Source organism: Notolabrus celidotus, chromosome 11 (genome assembly GCF_009762535.1).
Source record: "Notolabrus celidotus isolate fNotCel1 chromosome 11, fNotCel1.pri, whole genome shotgun sequence".
Taxonomy (NCBI): domain Eukaryota; kingdom Metazoa; phylum Chordata; class Actinopteri; order Labriformes; family Labridae; genus Notolabrus; species Notolabrus celidotus.
In genome coordinates, this window is record NC_048282.1 from 18268478 (window position 1) to 18294340 (window position 25863).

A 25863-nucleotide genomic window follows, 5' to 3' on the forward strand; every position below is an offset into this window, starting at 1 on the left:
TACAGTCGATGATCAATCGACTGTATGTAAGGGTTGTTTCAGCAACATTTCAACTAAATGCTTTGAAGGTTTTGTTTTATTTTCATTGTTTAGAGGTTTATGTCATACTCCCTGCCCATACACAATTGCTTTTAATCTGACAAGATACAATTTTGGATGGCTCCAAATTAATTTGATGCATTCAAAAGTTAAGATCAGAGCTCTCAAGATTTTTCAAGTGTTAAGGAGCTGCACTTTAGGGTTGGATTTTCTGCTTCTCCTCACCTGGCCTAGATAATCTTTTTTTGTATTAAAGAGGCCCTTTGAAAAACACTGTTTAAGTGACATCAAAGTCCTCTTTGGGTGATAATTGGAATATTTCCATCATTATATAGTACATCCTCTAGGTACAGACGTGCTTCTACTGCCCTCTGCTGGTGAGTTTAGAAAACACTTCAAATTCTAATTAAAAACAACACATGGAGACAGAAATGTTACTTAAATGTGTTTTAATCACCCCCTCTTTCAAATGTGCTATTAACAAAAGATGCACCCTGTACACATTATCTTCAGACACTGATGGATATTTATCTTGTCGACCTGTCAGAAGCCCAGTGAAATGTTAACATCATCCTTAGACCGGACATCTTGTTTAGTTTTGGAGGAAGGTACAGCATAATGTTTAGTGCATTTATTGCATCATAAAGCAGACACAGAAATCATAGTAGTGCAATTATACCTCATCATACCCGAAGAGATATCTTGATAGTCTCAGCTAGTGTCGTGTCAATAATAGACTTTGTATTGCATACAGAATTTAGGCGAGTGAAAGCAATAGGAAAAACAATAATTGTAAAAAATTGTGCTTTGGACATTGAAGGAATAATTTGTAGAAGTTTCCTGCAAGAGAAATTAAAGAAATGTAAGATATTTTCTAATTAAAAGAAGAAACTGTGCTCAAGTAGAGGTTATGTTTCTCAAACCTGGTCCTTCAGAAATGAATGTGGGTATCAGTGGAAGCAAACTTTACTGTGGTCTTAAATAACTGCAGTGCATTTTTTTCTAAAAGGAGAGGTAAAGACATATAAACTCATGCTCTCTGAGACGTTTAATATAGATTTATGTGCTGTGACTAAAACCCTCTCTGCTTTCTGTCAGCATTATTTGTTTCTGTGCATTATGATAATACTTATAATATCTGCATACAGATTATACAGTATGTACAATAAAGCCTGAATAATGTGTTCATGTTACTGGTTATGAATGTCATATTGATTACTCTGCAGAGTGAATGGCTCATGTGAGGATGGTCCCAAAAAGCCCTTCTGATGAACAGGAATACAATATGTCATGCACATATATTAGGTTATTTACATGTGTGGTACGTTAACCGATTGATATATTTGTATAATGCAAAGCAGATGCATTAAGGTGAGAATACCAGTGCTTCTTGAGATGCATTCACTTGTACTGTTAGACATAAAGTGGAAGCAGCGCGATAAGTAAATAAATAAACATGAGAAATTATGTTAAAATTAAGCTTTTGATGTTTGCAGCAAATACATTAAACTGCCGTTATGACTAGAGGTTGTCCATGTTTTTCATTTCTATGGATGCACGTGTAATGTCTGCTTTGAAGTTAAGTGAGTTGCAGATAATGACATATATTTGCCACAAGAGGTCGCCCTCCATGTATTGATGTGCCTGCAGAACTTCGGCCAAAAGATTATGAAACAATTTACTGGCTTATTGGGAAGTAAGCCTGGCAATCTTTTGATGTGCTTAGAGACTCAGTGTCTCTTCGGCGGTGATGAAATCCTTTCAGCGTCGTAGCACAGTGGTGGGGTGGAGGGTGGGTACAGATGCATGCAAAGTTGCTACTTCTTTTCATCGAGTTACATAACTCTGAGTCCCTGCTGATGCCTTCAACTCACCCTGATATCCAAAGAGAAACTAGGTGTCTATAATCAACCATTTCTTCAGTTGCATAACGAGTGATGTAAAATATAAATAATGCTACTGTTGTGATAAAAAAGGCAGATATGCTCCTGACTGTGCGGTTTATGGAGATGTGATTTTTTTAAGTTAAGTGCTAATATCACAAATTGTACATTCAGCACACATGCTGAAGCAACATGTAACCCTTCTTAATCTAGACATCTATTTAGAAATCATACACTACATCTAATCAACAAGCTGTTGTTTTTTTCAAGTTTTATGGTCCTGGAGATCAAGTCAAGTCATGTGTGTTAAATCTTGCACATATTCAGCATTTCTTCTACTGAAGAAAAAAATACAACAAAATGAGAGTAGATAACAGTTTAAAAGAAACATCATTTACAACATCTGGTCATAAGAGACTGGACAGGGTTATTGCTCCAGTATCAAACTCTCAGTTTTACTTTAAAATCATCATGAGGAGCAGTTTGGTGACAGGGTATGACTGCTACTGAAAGCAAAAACTGAAAGCTTGAGACTAGAATGATGCATTCGAGATGGTTTTACATCTGTTAAAGCCAGAGCATACTCTGACATCTGGTTCTGCTACCAATTATATTTCTGGATCATTTCTAAGTGTCAAAAAGAAGATTTTTACTGTCTGCATATTACCAAGTGGCAAGCAGTATTATAAATTGGAATGATCAAATGGGATTAGACAGTGCTGTAATCGAAGCAGAATAAGACTTGATTGATGCTCACGTATTTTTTGTTGTTTCTGTTTCAGAGAACTGTAAGTGATCGTTATGAGATTTGCCACCAACCATCTGCAAAGAAACCAGTTAATAATCGCAAATGATCCCTCTTAAGCTGACAGAGCAGCATTTATACATTCACAGCTGTGAAAAAATATGCATATAGACTGCTGATATGGAAGCATGCACTTGATGTGTACGTGGTTTGCATTACTGTTGCATATGGATATGTGACCAGCTATCATGAGGGCCAAGATATGGATTACAGAGGGTAGTGTGTTTAGCTGCAGTAAAAAAAAAGGGAAAATAATGATTCAAAAAATCTATTGGATTAGGAAGAACATAAATAAGATAAAGTAACTGTTGTGCATTTTAAAGGAAACATTTGGTCAAACTGGAGTGAGCTCACAGAGAGCTGTGAAGATGGAAGACAAAGAATTGGTTTTGCGTCACTCTCTTTGGAAGCCGTGATTATCTGAGAGGAAACACTACAATGATAAGCTACTTTTGTTTGTATCTTGTGTTGCTATGCTACAGTACTTTATGCTAACATCCTCTGACTTCACAGGTGTGTAATTTGTCTGGGTGTCAATCACACCTGGGCTGGCTCAGCTTGACCTCCAGTGTGGGAGCAGGGAGTCGGGTGAGGTCAGGTGGGTGAGGGAGGGGAAAAAGGTGTTGTGCAGTGACTGCACTGCTGTACTGGTTTTTGTCACCAGTATCTGTGCAGCTGTAGAAAGCGGCCCTGAGATGTCGCGTGGCTGTGGGAGCAGGGAGCTCTTGTCGAGGGGGCAGCAGTGAGGTGGAGGTACCTCTGGTTTAACCTTCCTCCTCCTCCTCATGCTCCTCTCCCTGTTTGTGTTTCTTCTCTTCTTCCAGCTCACCAGCCTCCTGCTCTTCCTCGCTTGAACGACTCTGCTCTTGTTCCTCTTCTTTTCGCCAGAGAAGGTGGTGGCTGGCTCTGAAGATATGAGGGCTGCTGCTGCCCCCTGGTGGCGCCCTGGTCCCTGTGCTCTATGACCTCCTCGTCTGACCCCAGCCGACAGCACAGGCTGCTGCTGCAGAGGAGCAAGGACAAATTTCAGGAGGGCAAAGAGTTCCACAAATCAGCTGCAGAAGATATAAAGACTTAAGGTTGAAAGACAGACATATCTCTACTTACCGATTTTCGTGGTGGTCATTATTCTATCAACTCTTGAGTCTCGGAAAACTAAAGACCAGAGATAAGTGGCAGAAAAGTTGTCATTTATAAAGCAACCAGAATGCTAATAAACCAAGTTGTGGCTGTGGTTTTGTCTTACCTGTTGGCTGGAGTTAGCTGAGGGTGGGGTGATCACACTTTGGTCTAGTAACGGGTTAACAGGGGCAGAACACGGGAGGTGTGTGGCACGCCAGTAAATTTCCAGGTACTCTGCGAGGTGTTCACACGCATCCTCCAGCTGATTCTCATCCAGGATGACATCAAACATCTCCTAATGAGGAACATGAGCAATGAAAAAGGGAAGTTAGCAGGCTCAGTGTACATAAAGGATCTGAGCTTTATTATTATGAGTGTTAGTCAGAGTGGCATACAGGCGGACACTGAGCCAGCTTGTCCCCTGCCATCATCTGGACATTGAGGTGTTTGCTTTGCGACTTCCCTCGAGATTTGATCAGCCTCTGAAGAACCTGTAATATAAGCCAAAGGCAGAGACAGTACAGCAAATGAGAAATAAACACTTTAGAAATAATGGTTATCAAAGGTACTTTCTGGGTACTCTACCTTGGGCGAGGAGACTTTGACGTAGACAATGATGGGAGCCAGTGATGTTTTGAGGAGCTGTGCCGGGTGGTTGATGGTGTCAGCATCCAGGACGACCAGCTGAAGAGACTTGGCCAGCTCAAAGATCCTCTCTATCTCACTCTGGACTTCAGCTGCAGCAAACCAAAGAAGACAGGGATTTAAAACATCTCACAGAGCAACACTTCCTTTGAAGTTTAGTACAGACGTGACACAAAAGCAGAAAAAGGCATCTATTCTTAGCAGGTATTAATCTTTATTTAGCAAAAACAGATCAAAGACAACTTAACTGTCACTCACCCAGACTGGAGCGAGTGTTGGATCTCTCCATTATGGCCTTCTTGTTGAGCACCGAGCGCTTTGCCAGTGACAGATCAGCAGTCACCCGTGTAATAGAGATCCTGCAGGAGAAGTGTCTTATCACACCACATCCATAACTGCTCCATTTCATAGGATGAGATGAACTTGTGCTCTCTCACAGCTAAAAATAAGTCGTCATCATCATCATGTGTCCTATCGACCATGAAACGTGATAGGCAGAATCCTCTGAACAGCTCAGCAGCTCGGTCACAGAGTTACTGTACACTGAGCTGCAGCAACACACAAGACAGCTGTACTCACCTGCCATCAAATCTGTGCTTCAGGAAGTCAAACAAGGCTTTCTGCATCATGTCTGTTACCTAGGCGACAGAGAGGAAGCGGAGGGATGAGTGGAGAGAAGTCCAGAGTTATGAAATATGGACCGTTGCACACACACCTAGACTTGAAAAAATATTTGTTATTCACTTTTGGGTTTGTTAACATTTCAGTTTCAAAGCCATAGACTGTATAAAATATGGACGTAGGATCCGTGACATCACCCATCTGTTTCTGAAGCGCTGTTTTGAGGCCAATCTTCAGCGGCAGCCATATTGTTGCTGTCGAGCGATTGTGGCGTAAAGAGGTGGGCTTTGAGCCTCCTAGCCAACAGCTACAGTGTTCCTGCCTGTCAATCAAGTCAGCTGTGCCTCTCATTGGAAGACTCGTAATCTAATATCTTTGAAATTGCCACCTTAGAAAAAAATTCACCCCCCTTACAGTGTGTGCCGATCGAGAAATGAGTTATCCAGACTACACTCGTCTTTTGTACCAGGCTGTAAACATGTTTATTTCTGCTGTAAAGATCAGCTTTTTTGAATTGGTGTGTATGTGGTTTCTGGTACTTCTGGAACCAGCCTCAAGCAAATCCTCGGCTCAACAGTACCCGGCTCAACTTCCATAATTCTATAATGCTCCACTATAAGGATGTAAAAGCACGGATGCCAGATCAGATCTCATAGCGTGGCATAGTTTGTCATTACTTTCATCTAGAAAATTGAGATAAAGTTGTATGTAGGCTGTGTCTGGTAAAACTGGTTTGTAAGCACTTGACCGAGCAGTGTGTGACCAGCACATGCATTTGGGCGTTGACTTGCAAGGAGGACTAGAGGCTGATGGTGCCAGCTCTGCTTATGTTAGTTACTTACTCTGCAACAAACTGTGTGTTTAGCCCATAGACTGTGTATTAAAATAAATAATAATATACGGTCGACAGTCTGGCCGTGATAAACAAATTGTGCTCACAGTTTCATGAGTGTTGTCTCACCTTCAGACTAGTCTGTTTGTTGAACTTTGAGTTTCCTTTTAAACGTCCCTAATAAGAAACACTTTTAATGGTTAATAAATGTACAGAAATTGTCCATAATTATTGTTACCTCAAAAAACATATTTTTTATTACTTGATTTTTTTCTTTCATATCTTATCTGTTTTGTAATCAATAATAGATACATTAATTAAAACCAACATCTGCTTTAAACTAAAATAACATGAACAAAATTTGAATACAAAACAAGTAAATAATTGCCTTGGGTATTTCATAATCTTGGCAATATAAGTTATCACATCAGAACATATATAATTCAGTTTACACACAGCACAATATTATATGCTGTAGCAGCAAATACACATCAAGAATACTCCTTCCTTTTACAATATAAATTATTACACACATGATGGTGTTTTGTTACTTTAGCTGGATGTTTGAGCTCCACTGTACATAATGATAAATGCAAAGTTTGGAACTAAAAAACTGTTTTCTTAATCATCTACAGAGAACAGAAATATTCACTCAGTCAGACTTCTCAAGGTGGATGTACAAGCAGGGTTTGATGGTTTTGGAGCAAGCCATAGTCCAATATGTAAATTTACACAAGTGCGATGTGAAACTTTGAAAACAGTAGTTGAGTTTTAGGTTGTACAATCAATGTATGTTCATAGATTTGGGATTTTCAAAGGGGGGAAACGAGTTTATGTGAAATGAAGAATTCTAAATCAGTTTATAAATTATTTTTGTGGAAAAACGTAACATTTCACAAATTGTTATTCCAAGCAGTGTTTGTTTGCATGTATTTAAACATGTGTGGGGGGAATGCATGAGGGTGTGTGTTGCTAGCTAACATTTCTTCAACCCTCTGAGGGTAAAGGGAAGCAGTCTATTTTCAAAACGCCCTGAAAAATGGATGGCCTTTCGAATAGGGAATGAGGTGCACCGTGGTGTTGCTCCTCTACACTATAACAGTGAGATGGAGAAACAGCAAGAGTGCAAGAGATGGAAACAGGAAGGAAATGTCGGAGAACAGGGGAGAGCAACTGAATATACGTAGAAGAGAGACAAAGCAGAGAGAAAGGGGAAGAGGAGAGGAGGAGGCAGGCTGGTGCTCACCACTGGAGCATCCCCAAAGCACATCGCCAGAGCGATGCATAAATATTTCACACACACACAGACACAAAACAAACGGCTTGGCACACAGCCTGCGTGGTCACAGAAGAGGGAACGAGGCAGAGAGAAAATGTTATAGCACAAATACACTCTGTTCAATTACATGCCCCATATTTCAGCACATTCACCAGCAAGATTAATCAGCTTCAACCACCATGATTCCTCATACACCTTGCCCACATGTGTTACAGTGGAAATCATATACAGAAGCTGATATAAAGAGGCAAACATGCTGCTATATGTGTCTGGAAAAAAATCCAAGATTCCTGGTGTGGGAGCGATAATTTCATCAGGATGAGTCTCTGGTATTTCGTATCACAGTTACTGTAATGAGATAATGGATACCATCAAACCGAGGATCCATACTTGAGCAGAAATACAGTCCAGACTGAGCTGAATGAAACAGATAGTCCTTATCAAAGAAGACCAGGGACTGAATGCAAATACTCACATATATCACATGTATGGCTGGGAGCCCATTAACAGATATTTTAATCATTGTTTTTTTTTTTTTTTACTGTTTTTACCAGGCTCTCTTAATAATCACCTGGCTGTGTTCAATACTTTACACTGATTGGCCAAAACTCCTCGACAAAGGTTATTATGAGGAGGAGACGCTATAGGGACACCTGATCACACATATTACCCAATCAATCCACAGAGAGAACTTATGACACATACAGTATAGGGGACTATGATTGTACTTCTTTCCAATGACAATCTGGCAAAATGTTACTTTGCGTTAACATCGGTAGACAACATGGAGGACATTTTTATATAACTTTCAATTTATTTGGACAGATTGGTGGTTAATGCCTGACCAGTCAACAGCAGAGAAAAGAAGACAAGGGACAGCAAGAAACAGCAGGGGGATGTTCTAACACACCAGAAGCTGAGTGAAAGAGATGTCAACCAAATTGAAGAAAACGGAGTGAGAAAGAAAAGCCAACAGAGAAGTTACAGGAAGAGGACCTCATATATGGGGCGCCGTTTGTAAAGTTGTGCACACCAAAAATAACAGCAACATTTCTCCACATGTAGCTCCAAGGCCACATAAAAATTAAGAGTGAATTTTTAAAAGTCACTTTTTTTTATCACATTTAGAGAAAAATTCAGAAGTCAACATAGTTAGTTGGATTCATCCTCCGGGCACCAAGTGAAATGTCACAGTAATCTATCCAAAAGATTCTGAGATGCTTAAATGTTTGCATGGCTGAACTCAAGATGACTTTTTTTTCAGAAGCTTAAACTCAAATATCAATTATTTTCACTTCAAGAAGCCATGATGAAGCCTTGAATAAAAGACATGTGTGGAACTTTGACTCCCATCAGTAGTGGTCTATGTATGTAGAGATTGTGTGTGAAAGTAATATGTTCCAACAGTTTTGTGAAGTAAACCAGAGACAATATTTCTATGATGTTTCATCATTCTCCTACCAAGAAAACTCAAGAAGCTTTAAGCTGTTATTTACTATTAAGGCCAAAGTCATACATTTGGCTTTTGATTGGCTTGCTGATAATGTATTTCAAGTGACTGCATAACATGCTCTAAATCTGGCCATGTCAAGACTTCGATAAGCAGAGACAAAGTGTATTAAGGCTCCCGTTGGGAACTTTTGATTTAGGTGCATTTCGACCAAGAGTTCCAGTGTCTTTTAGCCCCCAGTACTACTTTCCCCGGAACTAAAAGGCTCCTGTGCCCCCATTGTTGCCTGCGTTTTGACCGTGGGCTGAAGTCCCGGGTAAATTGTGCAAATCAGGCCAGTGACGTGTGGAGAAAATAATGATATTAAATAATATTTTGAAAACTAAACTAGTATGCATTCCCATGAACTCCCTCTGTGTTTCAACAAATGTGTTAACTCCACAAACACCGTTACGTTTAACCGAAAGTCCCAGGACCTTTGAAAAGTACTACCCCCATAACAGGGGCTTTTCAGGGGGGAGATTATCTACCCCTGAACTCAATTTAGACCCTGGATCCTCCGGTCGAAACACACGTAGTTCAGGAGTAAAGTCCCTAGTTAAGGAGTAAAGTTCCTGTGGTTGAAAAACGCCTTTTGTTTTGATTTTGGTGGCCCCTGTGGGAAGAGCAGCACATCTTGTCTTTATGCTGATATTTTACCTGTACCTGTACCTGTTTGAGTCATGTCTGAAAACAAACATCCCATCCTCTTATTTTTTTCAACCATCAAACTCACCAGGAATCTTTGCTAATAGCAATGTAAACACCCACCCTGCAGCAGTGGTTTCATAAATTACATCATAGAACTGATCCTTCTTAGAACTGGTCTGGTTCCTGATGGTCTTGATTGCTCTCAAGCTCATAAAGAGGCATCAGTTTCAATTTCAGTTGACAGGAGCTTTAATGAAAGCCTTGATGATTTTTTTCTCACCTCATAACCTTTCAAAGAAGGGCCAACCAGCACCACAGGCCGCATAGAGGGAACCACATCATATGGAGGGACATGTTCTGTCTGCAGGTGGAAATATATGGACAAATATATAACATGTTTGAGTAAGTTTACTGCAATGACACACATAAGGCTTACATATTGGTATGCATGGTTAGTGGGCTCTCTGCATTGTTGCTAGCAATGAGCAGAGCTAGCTATAAAATGCACTTTGGCACAGTACATTTTATAGTCCTGTATCAGTTGGCGTGTTTTAGATAAATTATAACAATGTGAAGTGATACACTGAGGAATAGGCACAAAACATACCTGTTTCTGCTTCTGTTTTGCTTTCAGGATAAACAGAATGAACATTAAGCATTAAGCTAGCAAGACGGCTAAGGCAATTAGTAAGAGTGTGTTAGCACAGAAAACATGCACACCATGCAATCCGTGTTTATCTCATGTAGCTATAAGGTTTATTTAGGTGTAAAAGTGCAAGCTTTGAAAGGAATACTAAAATGTATTTTACTTCTTAAGACAACATTTTAGCTCAGGCACAGCAGGGTATGTAAATGGGACCCTGTGAGAGCACGTCAAGGCAGAGCAGACTGACACAGCAGCAGGTCTCCTTCAGTCCCACTTACCTGCAGATGGAGGGGTGGACCTCCAGCCTCCCGATGAAGCGTTCCCTCCTTTCCTGTGGAGCAACATAATGCAAAGCTTCATTATGCGTGAATTCCCTCAGGTTGCAATTTAGAGAGGAGGACTTCCAAAACAGAGCAACACATGAGCAAGAAGTTGGTCTAAAAAAAGTTTTCAAAGGGCTGCATGAGACGCAGAGTTGGTAGAATTGGGTCAACAGAGAGAGACAGAGAAACAGAGATATAGATGAAAGTAAAGGGGATTTATAACAGACATGAAGAGATTTCTCACAGCCGAGTGACCTCTAACCTTGCTGCTGCTTTCTGCTCCTGTTTATCCTCATGGCTTCTAGTTTGACCGGGCTTGGATGAAAGTGATGTCAGCCCCTTCCTTCACCAGTCGACCAATCCACCAGTCATTGTTGTATTTCTGCAGGACAGGGAGACACATTATTAATACTCAAGAATTAAACAAGAATTAAAAATTGTTTTACTAATTATGGTATCATCTTAACGCTTACTTCTTTTATATGCAGAAAGTCTTTGGTTTCAAAGTTAATAGCGGCACCTTGGACTGGACAATCTTCATCAAGGGCCCCACAGTAACTGACATTGGTTTTAACAGCAAATGCTACAGGTTTGGACTGATGACAAACCAAATGAAGAAAAATATACATAAATGAGACAAATGGAAATAAGCACTTTGATTGTCAATATTCACACTTCTGAGGATTCAGTTTTGGTTGAATAGATCATGATGAATCTTTATAGGATTGAAGTAAAATACTGCTCCTGTTTACAGGCATTGACCTTGAACCCTCAGACTCTCACCTTGGCTCTCTCTAGCTGCAGCTGAGCCTGGCGCTCGGCTTCACGCCGAGACGCCTCCTGGTCCTCCTCCAGGGACAGGTCGGAATCCGAGGGTCGACTAGTGTAGGAATCGGCTGAACCCTAAAGATAAGGACAGGAGGAAAGGAAAAGGAGGAGACAGGAGAGGAGAGAAATAATTATAAGCCCGGGAAGGAAGGACATAAATCCACTACCTAATACATTGTGGAAGCTGCTGTTTCCTGTTTAGAATTGACACCAATATATGGGAGCCAAGTTTTCAAGGCTTCAGGTGTAGCCAGTGGTTAGCAACAAAGCACTCATAGTCAAGACTTCCTTTTACAAGCTTTGTCTTTGTTTACAGTCTAATTGTGAAGGGAGAATGGAGCGGAGTTGCAGTGGCAGCATCTAGGAGATGATCTTTAGCTACACTTTCAAGCAAATAGCTGTTAAGAGAAGTTAAATGCACATCAGATGACTGCCAACATGAGTTGGGAACACATTACAGGAGAATGTGTTCTGCCTTTTTGATCTCCACTTGGACTGTTTTCTTAGATACTGCTAAATCGATGGACCGCAAACCTACATGGTCTGCAAACATACAAAAGAATGCTTTTGACACAAATAAAGCGTTCTGCAATGTAAAATTACAAACTGTTAAGCGAGAACTACATGTACATCTTCTTGTGTCAACCATGCCTCCCTCCTTGTTCAACCTGAGTCTGAACCTGCCTTTCCTCTCCTGAAGCCATGTGATCAAGCCTGCGAGGACCAGTGAGTTCCTTCCTGTAGCTTTCCAAAGCAGCAGTCTCAGGGGAACCAAATGTGCGTGAGAAAAGCAACAACACCAACATCAAGCACAGCACTTGGTGTCCATGAACCCACTCAACAGCTTCACCAGATGTTGGCAAATATCCAGAAACCTCTACCATGAAAAAAATCTGATTAAATCTCAAATTTATTTGAGAGACTCTACATTGATCTAAATCAGCTGCAGAAGTGGTGTAACGTGTTAGAAAAAATCTGATTTATTAAAAGTTTTTAGTTTCAAATTGATATGCTTTATTGCTTGTGTATCACGAAATCCAAATGCTATAATATATCATGACTAATTGAAGAAACGCATTTATTTCAAAATGAACTTTCTCTGAAATCCAATTTTAACACATTTTAATTGACTTCCATTTTCAAGTTGACAATTCGGATGACTTGAATACTATTAATTGAACTGCAACATCGATAAAATGAGGGGAAGTAGAAAACTGTCCTGTGGTCTGGCAAATTAAAATTTGACTTTTTGGGGGGGAAATGGTAGAAACCACCTCCTCCTCCGCTCTAAAGAGTAAAGGGCCAACAACAAGTAAAGAACTGCAGACAGTCTCAAACCACATTCTGCACATAAAACAACAGCATGGCTCAGTAGTAGATTTGTCCGGGTGCTAAACTGGCCTGCCTGCAGTCCTGACTTGTGACCCAATGAAACACAAGGCACATCATGAAACAGACATTTCAATTTCCTCTGTTCCCAAATGTTTACAGAATATGTTTGGAAAAGAGGTGATGAAACATAATGGATAACACTCCCTTGTCCCAATTTTTTAAAAACGTTTTGTAGCCATCAAATAAAAAATAAGAAAACAATATTTTTTTAGTTCCAACATTTGATACATTGTCTTTGCACTATCTTCAATTAAACATATGGTTTAAATGGTTTAAAACATCAAATTATGTTTTCAACATTTTACCAGTATGCCAACTCTTTTGTAAGTAGGGTTGCAAAGGGGTGGTAAATTCCGGTACATTTTCGGAAAGTTTCAGGTAAATTTCCATGGGAAGTTAATTTTGGGAATTTTAGAAATATTCAAAATTGGAAATTATGGGAATTTATGGGAAATAACTGGGAACTGAGGGTAATTTTATGGAAAGGTATCATATCCAAGCATAAATATTTGTTTTGTTATAAGCAGACATCCATTCAAACCCAACCCATTCAAAAATTTACAAATACAATCCCAACAAAGTCCCATTCAAAATGTTAAATGAAAAGAGCCCCTCTCCCTCCAAAAAGTCCCATTCAACATCCAAATAAAAAAGTGCATGTAGGGGGCGTGGTCTCAGCAGTAAGCAGTGTTCTATGTGCATGTGATTGAGGAGTAGCATAGATATTCAACATTACTTGCATGAAATCTGGTTGTTTTAGTCAGGATTATGCAAAAATATATATTCTTCCCAACAATATTTAAGTTCCCTATTTAGAGCCAACCTTCAATTTAGTAAATTCCTGGTTTATTCCTGTTTATTCCCATAAATTCCCGTTAATTCCCATGGAAAGTTTCCAACTTTTAAAATTCCCGGAATTTTGCAACCCTATTTGTTATTAAGGTTGTGAACAAAACTTCTAGCTAAATTGGTGTCCCTTTGACCCCACAAAAAAGCTTTACACTATGCACCATTTGCACACACATTTCATTACATCGCTTACAGCAGAGCGGCAACCTTCAATGTTGCGAAATAAAGCCAATGCAGAAGAAACACAAAAAATAGAAGTTCCCAAGTGCCCACTTGAGGCTGACTGAAAAAGTCAAAGGATCCCCACCAGGCATGATGTTAAAACATGATACATGATACATCCTGGTTCAACAACGGTTTAAGGCATTACATTTTCAATCACTAAACTACAAGAACATTATAAAAAATCACCAAAGACTTTGTGACCAAATTCTGCAACCACATATGTAAACTTCCAGACTGAAAACCCCTCACAAAGCCTCACTTCACCAGATCCTATTTTTGTGCTCTCCCTCCACCAGCAGCCCTCTCCTCCCCTCGGTGGCTTCAGTCCCAGGTGGGTGCAGGGCTGGAAGACTCTTCATAAACCAGACAGGAGCTCCCACAAAACACAGCCAAATATAGCTCCATAACAACGTCATACTTCTTTTACTCCCCCCCCCCCCACCTGTCTCCTCAGCCTCCCTCTGCCTCTTCTCTTCTTCCCTCCTCCCCACCATTTTCTCCATCCCTCCTTTGCTTTATCAGAATCCAGAGCAGAGTTTGTGGAAATCATTTGAATATCAAAGCCTGCCAGCGTCTGTGGAGTCTACCAGCAGAAGAAACAAAACCTAATTAAATCACACACACAGTTCTGCAGATGGATGATGAGAACTGATATTCTTAAGTGCAAACTGTGTCTCTTTTGCACTAAGTATCCATACATTCTCTTCATTTTTATTAATCTTACTCATATAATCACATAGATACTGTTTTGATTAGATGAAAAGCATAAATTTCTCTGGAGTTATATAAGAGAAAAGACACGTTCTCTTGAAGTTGAAGCCCAGGACTGCCAGACTTTTTCTCTTTGTTACTGTCCAGGTTCTTTGCAAAAAGCTTTGCATCACTTTGCTTTAGTGTGCATGCAGTCCAAAAGGCCTTTATTTGATGTAAAACACTGCTGTTTTTTTCTTTTTGCAAATTTCAAAGCCAGATGCAGGGAATCAAAGGTATGAATGCATTTTTTTTATTTTTGAAGTGTAATATTCTCAAAGTAATGAACTGCTGACCACATAGCAGGCTAGGGGATACAGTACATATATTGTGCTGCATTATTGGATGATTACAACAAATGCACATAATCCCAAGATATGTAAACAATTTGTCAACAGTTGTGTGTTGCTTCACTGCTGATTTTTTTTTTTGTTTGTTTGAGTGTTTGAAGCTATTTTAAACTTTTACTGTTTTAGCATTTGGCAGAAATATCAACAAAAAAACATTCATAAAGATGTGAAATTGTTAAAAATGTCTTTCTGTTCATCTCTAGTTTATTCTCTCTTTCTCAGTGTTGTTTAACTGTGTGATAAGTGCCTTATATTCACACATTACAGCCACTTTCCACATACATTCAACAAACACCTTCCATAGGTAACCCTGACTTATCTGAGTGCAGTGAAAGTCGGAGTCTGCAGACATTCAAGTTCATGCTCTAATGTGCAATGTTTAGCAGTTTATATTCTCCTTGGAGTTTCTTGAAGAGATCAAATGAGAGATGTGGAAGATCTTCAATTACTTGTATTTTTTGGACAAAGGACACCTTTCACACCTTCAAATGAGAAATACAAATGGAATTACTTAGCAGTTGACTGTACTGCAAGACATTTTTTTGGATGGAGTGACATGACCATGCATACTGCAAGTTTTTTAATGTGTAACTCTCTTAAAGAAGTCTGTTATTTGTATGTTGTCTGTGGCCTTTTGACTTTATTAAGCTGCTTTTATTTCTTGTATTCATTGAGATCGATGGGACAAATGTGGGAAAGATAAAGAGGAGATAACATGCACCGAATTGTCATAAGGGACCAGTGTGTCAGGGACTTTGCCTCGATACATGTGGCACTGGCTTTATCACACGAGCTATACCTTCATCTTGTAAACATCTATGTAAAACAAGTTTCTTAAATGTATACCAGGGGCCATTCTAGGATCGGATGTTTAAGGGTGCTGAGCCGTGCAAGATAAATTTCACTGTTTTGTACATTTTAATGCAATTTCATTCCCACATTTGTGAAAGAAAAGTATAACACTTTTTGGGAAAGTCTGTGACTAAACCATCAAATCTGATAAAGGTTATTTAAATGCTGAGCCACAGCAAAAGAGGAATGGATTAGAATCATAAAAGAAACCTATGGTAACCCTAATTTCTGGGGAAAGACAACTCATTTTGATACAGCAGCTCCTCAACATACACATAAACAGTATGTATGTTTCTGGAGTAAACCAGCCCCCGAAAGTGAGTACCAAAAATACCAAAAATACCAAAAATTGATATTGGAGTTATTTCTTGGACTTTCTTTAGAAATGCAATGCACAACATGTAAAACACGGTGGAGCTGCTGTATTTGTGTTGTTAGAATATTACCTTTCAACCAAGTACTGTATGGTTTTGAAACTTTGGGATTTGTGCTGGGATTCAATTTAGAGGTGCTTCAGCCCCCCCCCCCCCAAAAAAAGGGCAAAAAAACGCTTATGCTGTATACATAAACATTCTTGGGACATCTTGCTGAGATCTTCTCATTGGTTACTCAGACCACGTGTGTGCATCAAACAGGAGTGATGGAGGAGAAAATAATCAAAGTCCATGTTCTCTGTAAAAATCTGATCCACAGGTTATTTGGATCCAAAGTTAAAATGAAGCTTCCCTTGTTTGAATCAAGCAAATCCAGAATATACTGAAGTCATTATAGAAAAATCTTGTCTTTGTGTTTTATAGATGGTCTTACTACACTAAGTATTGTGGGACAGAAAGTAACACAAAGTGTGATTTTTGTACCAAATAACTAGCTTTGAAGTCATTTGTTTGGTTGACTTTGGTGTATATGTGTCTCTGTCCCTCTGTCTGTCTATATCTCTCTCTCTCTTGATTTGTGAAATTTCATAGTGGACTACAAGAGGCTCTTGCATACTCAAAGCAACATCGATAAACTGACTAACTAAATAAACCACAAGTACAAATACACAATAAAACCAAAATGTAAGAACCCCTTCATACAAAGACAGGAGATAAAAGTCTGGGACAATGACAAAGTCAAAAGCCATGACATTCAACAGATGGGACTCCCAGAGCCTCAAAGTTACCTACAGAGTTGCAAAAGATGGACAAACTGCCCGAGTGTGTATGGTACAGTATGTCCAAAGAAGATGAGACGAGTGAACAAGGTAATAGAGAAGAAGAGAGGAGACGCTGGCGAAGTGAGTGAATCAGAGCAGACTTCTGCCGAGACGAGAGTGAAAGGAGGGGAGGGAAGCAAAACACAAGAAGAAGATGTCTGAGAGCAGACAGACAGGGGACACATGGAGTCTGAGTTTGCATGCAGCGTGATTCAACAAAACGGGCAGCATCCACAGCGTACCTTGTTACAGATGAGTCCTGTAGCGCTCGAGTCGGAGGCAGACATGATGCTGCTGCCAGCGCTCTCTTCTCCCCCAGTGCACAGAGAAGACAGAGCCCTCCTCCTCCTCCTCCTCTCCTCAACCCCGTGGTTACAGGGGGGAAGAGAGAGAGTGAGAGAGAGAGAGAGAGAGAGAGAGAGAGAGAGAGAGGCAGCCGCGTTCAGACTAAGTGCTTCACAGCTGACGTTGCTGCACTGCCTCAACAGCCATTTCCTATTCAAAATTGATGCCCTGACTGCAGCACTGGTGTGTACACGCCCGAATACTGGTCCAGTTCTGTGGGTTTTCTACTGCTTCCAGGCTGCCCTCAAAAAAGGAGCTTTGCTTCGGTTTCATGCACAGTCTCTAAATCCTCTCCTCTCTTCTCAGTCCTCCCACTGAATCTAATATATTCCTCTCAGCATCACAAAACATAAGCTTTTTCTTACATGTCTTTGATTCCAATTTCTGTTTTAGAAGATCCTGAAAAGGGTTATTAAATGTTGTGTACCCTCACATTTTTCACCAGGCACAGATTGCACTATAAATAAGACATAAAAAGACTGAGCAGTTATGTAAGACATTCTCAGTGATGATAACGATGAGATGAATGCTGAAAGACAACCGAGTCTATCCTGACGCCAAATGGAAGCTTTCTGTGCCTAACAGGTGACTGCTTCCACAGTGGCAAAAATAAACCCACAACAGGGAGGTTGGAAAGAGTGAATACAAGAAAGGAGAGGTGAAATGATGAGAAGGTGATATGTATGAAGGAGGGCAGGGCTGTCTTCCTGCCCCTGCACCATCCCTCCTGACAGGAAGGTGATGCATGAGCCCACAGAACAGAGATGCAGCGGTGAGTCAGCAGGCAACCATCTAGAGTCCATCAGACGTCTTCATAATAAGCGGGGAGAGAAGGTCTCTGATGTAGCAGACAGCATGGTCGTTCCTGGCAGGACGGGGGCTGCATGCATGCCTGCTCTCCAGGTCGCCCCCAGGCACCGAGGACCCTACTTTATCAACCATTTTACTGGCAGCATGCGCTCACTCACGCTCATTCAACTCAAGAATTAAGTGCACTCCAGCAGAGGCTTTTAGCAACAAATGTCTCAGGGCTATATTTCTGTGCGGCTTTTGAAAATTAAAGAGACGCAAGCACACACACAAGGGCACACTCACATATTGTTGTTTTTATTTCCCCTATATTCCAGTTTAACACAGAAGATAAGGGGACTATTTTCTTCATTAGTGTGGTGCATGAAGGAGCCACAGCAGCCCTTTCAAACAGCGGGAGAGGAACCAAAGATGGAGAGGGCGGGAAAAAGCAAGAAATAAAATGAGAGAGGGAAGCAGAGCGAGGGGAGAGAGATAACATACCTGAATGGCTAATTAAATTTGAGAAACGTTTTCAAAGAAGGCAAACCCTGAATAGTGATTTTTCTGAATGTTGATCGAGTCATTTCTCTGCAGTTAAGACCAAAATGAGCCCAAAAGAGAAAGGGTGTGACAAGAAACGGTGAGAAACAATAAGAGGGATAAGATAGTCAGAATGTTATAACAATTGGACCACAGATTAACCGCAGAATCTTTTCTTTTTGTTATTTTTCTGCTGTTCAGTGGGTCTAAATATAGCTCCCCCCTCTCCCCATCACAGACTGGGGCTGGCAGTGGGGAGAGGAGAGCGGAGGATTGTCAAAGTTCACTGAGTTTTGATGAATTCCCTCAAGAAAGAGCCAAGCAGATTTGGGACTGGCTCAGCTATATTCAGTGATGCTAGATAGCCCATCTGAATGTGAACTAAGTGGCTGTACAGACAACTATAAACAAACAGACGCCAAGGCGCGTCTCAGCCCAGTCTACAGTATGTATTCAGTCTATGCAGCAGTGTTTTTCTTCTCCTTCTTCTGAACAGGGTAATATTGCATCTGATGTTGTTCAATCCTCCTGGTAATATGATGCAGGTGTACTTCATAAGGTTTCTTTTTTTAGCTCTTGTCTTCAAAGTTCACAGGCTTCAGAGTCGAGATAAGAAGAAGAAAGTGGTTGCACAATGACAAAACCAATTGATATGGATGCAGACAAAAAGGGGATAAAGTGATTCAAAAATGTTGTCACTTTTCAAACATCATATGCCAATTCTCTTAAAATGTTAGCTGACACTGCAACAGAGTTTTGGAATGTGACAATACTTTCGCCACAATCTTTACTTTGAAGAATAAGAACACATTTTCCCCTAACCTAAACCCTAACTCTATCATTCCCTGTATGAGCATGACATATTTCAAATAACAAGATCAAACACACAAGGACTTTGCAGAAAAGGTGCCACCTAAATTTGGCGAAAGAGGGATTTAAATATCAAATTTAGAATTTATTAAAAAGACGATGAATTGGGTGTTCATCTTTAACAATCTTTGCTGCTAAAGAGAGATTTCAATTGGGACCAAAAAAAGCATTAAGGTTTGAAACTGAGGCCATTATATTGTATTTTAGCTTAGCACCGCTGAGCCACACTCTTGTGCTGCAAGCACCTGAGAAACCCTGCACCAACTAGGAGCTCTGACTTTTGAAAAAAGGGCACTTCAGAGTTCACAAAGCTCCAGATGTCCCCAACAAAACTGGACATTCAAGCACAAAATCTGTGCATACACCTGCCCCTGCCTCCAACCTTTTGACTTGTGAGGAGAGGCACCTTCCTGTGTGCAATGAGAGCTGAGGCAGCATTAACAGGCAGAGGAGGATCATGCAGAAACATAGAGAAGGTCTCCTGACAGTGCAACCAGAGTAGGGCAGAGCGGATCAATAAGAGAGCTACCCAGATTGATACTCCATCCTGTCCCGAGCAGCTCCACCCTCCTTGTGCTCTAATGTTACCTCAGGATACTTTCTCCCTGACTCTAATGAGCCCTTTGCAGCCTATAAATACGCACTTCGAGTCATTTCAAAGCATGCCGCACGCTACTGCTTTCTCACCAAAGACACCAAGTCCTCACAGTAACAGCTGGCAGTATGGAGGTTTAAAAATAGGGGGACATCTTGTATGTAATGACGTGAATCATCAGTGTATGGGACGACTGTGTCGTGACATACAGCAGAGGAAGAGGAGCAGCCCGACCAAGAGGATTCTACATCTTTCATCTACGCTGTCGACTTGGCCTTGCCGGCTACACTGTGTATACTTCGGTTCTCTTCCACTCCCAAGGGTCCTTCAACCTGACTTCACCAAACTGCTTCAAAGTGCGGAGCGGCTGGAGCTAACCCATATAAAGCTGTGTACCTTCAGTGCAGCACAGAAAGGCACAGTGCTGCTGCATCCTTTATTAAACCAGAAGTGTTTGTCGGAAGCTGACCTGATTTAAGCTTGAGGTTCGAGTTGGGCCTAATTGGTGCGTCTTGAATCGTGGGTTTAGCTTACTGAGGGGAATGTCAGACTTATCAATATGTAATGGTGCCCTACATATTTGCACATTTCAGCTTCACATCTAAAACATAGTGTTTCCTCTCAAGTTTGAGATGTCAACATTTGACAAGAGAGCGTTGGTTTAGGAAAATAAAAGTCATAGTTTGAGCTCACAGATCACAGATGTAAGAAGCTTGGATAATAAGCTGGAGATGCTTTAAATATAAGAATTGAAAAAGGTCTTAGGTAAGACCAGACAAACACACAGATGTCATGAATAAAAGGGAGAAACATTGTCTTCATATTTAGACCTTTTTTTTGTCCCTTCAGAGTAAAAAACTAAAAAAGCGGGTTTTTCTGGAAAAAAAAAAAAACTGGAACTGGACTCATTGGCCCTCTCAACATCACTGTTTCATCAAATTTGATCAAGACATTGCACACTGATGTTCCAACACACGATCATATTCATGCACACATACACACACAAACACACAAAGCACTCGGCTCCTCACGGGACAGGCTTTTAGTGCTCTGTCTCATGCAGTATTTAATTGACCCCACACAGGAAGCCTAGCGGTCCCAAATGCACTCCTTCCCCCCACCAACAGAGAGAGCATGAATGCCTGCAAGGATGCCCACAGCTTCCCACCACCGCTCCTCCATCGCACTACATCAGCACTAAATGGCATTTTCTGCTTTAGAGCAACTCAGACTTTGCACTGAAATGTCAGCGAGGAGGGGAAGGAGTTTCATAAAAATATGTCACAAAATGCTCAAATGCAGATGAAAACTCAGCTGTGCCTAACTTTTACAGCCACGATTTGCAAACTGCCACTTAAAATTTCAAGGGCAGAGTTGAAAAATATTACTGTTTCTTCCTCCATCTTTCATCTACATCCAATGAGGTATCAGTCCAAAACCAAGCACAGATCTATAGTTCACATTACAAAGGCTACCAATGCCGTTTCAATCAGAGATGAGACGCAGAAGATACAGCCGGTTACTTACTCAGTCGGAGGTAGGAGAGCAAACTCCCCGTCTCTCTTGCTCGCCCTCTCTGCTACTCAGTCATGGTGTGCTCTCTCTCCTGGGTAACACTGAAGTGTACTGTAGCGTGCTTGTAAGCAGTCTATCCCTCTCTCTTTTTCTCCACACCCCCTCCTCCTCCCCATCCTCCTCCTCTCTGGTTCTCCACCACTCTCAGTACACAACCCTCGTCTACGTCACAGAGGCTCTCTCCCTCTCCCGCCCTCTCTGATGCTGCTCCCCTCTCTTCCCTTGATCTCCACCTCGCCAGCCCGATGGGACCGAAGGATTGGATCTGGATTGCAACTGCATGTTAAGTTCATTCAGGACGCTGACATGTCTCTTTTCTGCATCTCACTGCAACATTCAGGCTCTGGAATGATATCATGATGTATAATCAGCGCAAACAGTCAGATCATGAGTTCAGGCAGAAAATAAACAAGTTAAATTGTACTTATGAAGCATCTTGTTCTTATTTGTGTGAATTGTAGGGCATCTTGCATAAACATGATGAAAAAAAGTAGTTTCGCAAATGCAAATTAAACCCATTATTGATTGATGAACGTCTCATTCCAGAGTCAAAGGGATGATATGCTCCGTCTGCTCTTCTGGGAAGTTTCATATCAAATTTTGGAGGACTGCAAGTGTTTGCTCGTGTTATTCCACATTTGGATTAAAGATGCCATGCCTTTATGTCGAGTGAACGTCTGGCTCTGAATAGGTTTCCATTTTATCCTAAAAGAGTGATGGTTTGATGTCCGGTCTTTGAGCAGGCCAGTAAAATGAGTACAAACCAAAACCAGGACTATTTTTTATAGATCAAATGAAGTTATCGCTGGATCAAAATCTAACTCTATTAAATGTGACTGCAAAGTTTGAAGAACTCTTCTCTCTAAAACATAATCTTGTGTCATAGCTTTAGTATTTCCTTTGATAGGATCTAATCATCAAGCCCAGACCTTCAAAAATGAGCAAAAGTGCACAGGAAGTGGTCAAAGCCATGGTGAGCAATACAAAGACAAATTCTCCAAAGGAGAAAATCTGCCTTTTCTACAGCCCTAACACACTGTTGTTTAAGCCTCTATGGATTTCAACCTGTCAAAACCTAAAGTTTTCAGACAGGGGAAAGTCTTGTGCTGATGGGAGCTATGGGAGCCGTGCTACTTGTCTCTGTTCGACATGTGGAGGCGTCCCCAGTGAAGCCCTCTGTTCACTCTGTGTGTTCTGAGGATGTCATGGCTGGCTGTTCTCTGACACCTGATCAGAGCGGATATCTTTGGATGTCTGAGTTTTTCAGAACCACAAAAACCAACCAAAGAGAAGAAAGGGATGTATCAGCTTTGAGTGTTAATTTGTGTGCAGATGAACAACATACATCTAAAGACAGAAACCAGTGTGACACAATAAAGCCCTGACAATGGGTGATGTGAAAATCTCCTGCAAAGTTGAGATTCATAATTCATAGGATAGGTTGCAGGAAACAGTGAGGCAGAGGAGAAAAAAGAAGGAGGGAGAGATAGAAAGACGGGGGAACCATCCATTCGAATTCAGCATGAGCAGTAAGAGTGAATAAAACATGAATGGATAAAGGTTTGAAAGTTAAACTCCACAGTGCTGTGCAATGAGCTGAAGACAGGCAGAAACATGGCAGAGAGCTGCACCCAAGCATTGAGTGCAGATGTCTGTTAGTGTGTCCCATATGAAGCAGAGCTGCTGCTGCTGCTGCTGCTGTTGCTGCTGCTGCTGCTGCTGCTGGTGCATTATGGATGAGGGGCTATTTTAAGGCGGCGGGGATGCTGCGTTTTGATTTTTGACTGGAGGAAGATGACACCTGGCTGCTGCCAAATCCTTGCGCAAGGTTGGTACAGTTACCTGATGGATTCAGATGTGCAGGTACATCTTGTGTTCCAGCTCAGAGCTGATCTCTGTTTGAAGTTTAAACTTCAAGCGGAGGAGGGATGTAAACAGACTGGTGTGACCACAGTGAGGCGAGTGATAGTGTCACCAAGCAGCTTTACACACAGACTGTGTGCTTTATGTTTTGGAGAAGCACAGACACATGCAGCATATGTACACAGAGTGTGGTCAGATTGTTTGTTACAATATTGAACTTTTCTTTGACTAAAACAAAGACATATTTATCAGGGTGAGAGCAAAAGTGAAAACATGAGCATAGAGTCAAGACAAAATATCATAGGCCTTTTCTCAATGAGATTAAGCATAAAACAGGCATTGATGTGTTACAGAATGAACTGATGATTAAGGTGTAATGGAGTAATTTGTCATATGAGTGCACATCCATGTGGCAAGCTTCGACATTTTCATTTTAGTATCTTTTAATTATAACTCAAAATTAACAACTTGAAAGTGTAATTAATCAAAAATAAAGGACATAAAACTGCTCTCCAGGCTACTGCAGTCAAAAGGATTCAAATGCACCAGCCTCTGATTTTGTTCTTTGACAGATGCTCCACACAAAAACTTGATCAAACAAATTGATATCCCTCAAAGTAGTCTGACAAGATCTCTGTGGCTTACTTTATTTTCCACAAAATCCCCTACTGTCTCAGAAACAAAAAGAAGAAAGCAAGGGGAACAAAGAATAGAACTAACATTTCAAAGCCTCTGTCTTTTACTTTATTTAACGTTCTGAACCCTAAAAACATGGCACAGATGTTATGACAAGTCGATTGCAGCTGACTTTCAAAGAGGAGTTTAATGTGAAGGGCAGAACCTTCGCTTCAGCACCCAGCGTGAATCCATAGCCCATAGACCGGCCAGACCCCCTGTGGTTCGCCTGCCAGACACACACTGAAGCAAATGATGCAATCATCCAGCTCCTCCAGAAAAACTTTTACCAGCCGGAAAAGGCTTGGGAGCACACTCAGAATTCTAACTTTTGACCTTTCAAGCACCTTTAGAATAATCTAGATCCTCTGATAGGGAATCAAGCTCAGAGAGATGCAGATGTGCGCTCGAATGATGGAACAGTTTTATCAACCCTCAGAATTAATTTGAAAATGTAAATCTATAACTTTACTCATCAATCTATCTTCTAGAAATCAAAGCTCCAAGTCACAGTGCCATATCCTTTGAGAATACCAGGATCGATGGGTGAAAGTCAGCCTAAAGACACAAAACAACCTTAGAAATCATATGAAATGTTTGAGGCTGTGTGAATGATTGCATTGCTATTTCATCACACTTCTACTCCACATAATGGAAATCTTCTCACCAGCTTTTAGTGGATTGCATTTCATTAAGGTGAATCACTGCATTTGTAAACATAATGAGAGAACAATTGTGCATTATTTAGATGAAAATCAATACACCATGTAAATGCATATTACAATATCATCAGCTTCCCCTCTGCATGTGCCTTTAATCCCTAGTTTTCCTCACTTTTCATCCCCATGTTGTGACGCTGAAAGTTGCCTTCTTTCATTTGAAACGTTAGAAATATTTGCATTTTTTCCACCTGTCATTGTTATGCAAATAATACAGAGGATGATAGCTTCCAGTGAGTGAACTACAGCTAATTGCCCACATAAACAAGTATGGAAGTCTCAAATGCAAAATGACATAACAGCAACTAAATAATTGAAGGGGGGGAGCTGTTGTATTGCATGCACACAGTCACAGGGAGGAGTTAAATATGAATGTGAGTAACAACGCACTGGCTCCGTATGTGTCAAAGTGATAACCACAGGGTTAATACAATCATTGTTATCCTGCAGCAAAATGTAAATTATTTCTCTCATGCTCTGATAAATAATAAGGTGGAAGCATGAACACACCCACAGTGCTGTGTGATTGTATGCATCTGTTGCTCCACCTGACACATTCTATTCTGGTCTAAATGTTTGTCATGCACGGACATTTCAAATCTGCTTTTTATTTCCTCTGGCAGCCTGACAGAGTCGATGCATGCATGCTGAGACTCCTTTACTCTGAAGTGAGAGATCCCCGATGAGGTCAGCCTGTCTAATTAAATCATCGGTACTATCCCATCGAGGAGCTGCTTTTGCATTTCGCCTACTGCTTGTTTATGTCTGAAAGTACAGTTTGAAAAGGCTGATCGACGCTTCAAACAACACAGTGGGAAATCTCACTCGGTCGTGATTACCTCCATCACAACAAGAGGTCCTAAAGAAGAGAAAAAAAACTGAAAACAACCCACCTCGTTGAGCAGAAAGACGCTGGAATTGGTCAGGGACATCCGCAGTTAAAGGGGACCTCGGTCACATCGGCCCAATTTGGGTGGAATAAAAGTAAAAGACTCAGTTTGAAGAATCATATCTTCAGCTAAAGGCAGAACACCGCGCCTCGTGTTAACATTTTCACAACACGAGAGCTCGGCTGAGAGCTTCATGTGGACGTGAAGCTCCGGCGGCATCTGC

The 25863-nt window shown here is 40.9% G+C and overlaps 1 protein-coding gene across 1 annotated transcript; it reads right to left on the minus strand.

Annotated features, from left to right (window-relative positions):
- Nucleotides 1-481: 481 nt before the first annotated feature.
- cacnb3b (calcium channel, voltage-dependent, beta 3b) lies at nucleotides 482-25863 on the minus strand. The gene is given in 14 exon segments (XM_034696796.1): nucleotides 482-3730; nucleotides 3835-3882; nucleotides 3974-4144; nucleotides 4245-4340; nucleotides 4435-4586; nucleotides 4753-4853; nucleotides 5074-5132; nucleotides 9647-9727; nucleotides 10291-10343; nucleotides 10598-10657; nucleotides 10660-10717; nucleotides 10809-10931; nucleotides 11119-11238; nucleotides 25644-25863. Coding segments are annotated over 13 exon segments (1143 nt in total). The 5' UTR covers nucleotides 25683-25863; the 3' UTR covers nucleotides 482-3730; nucleotides 3835-3852.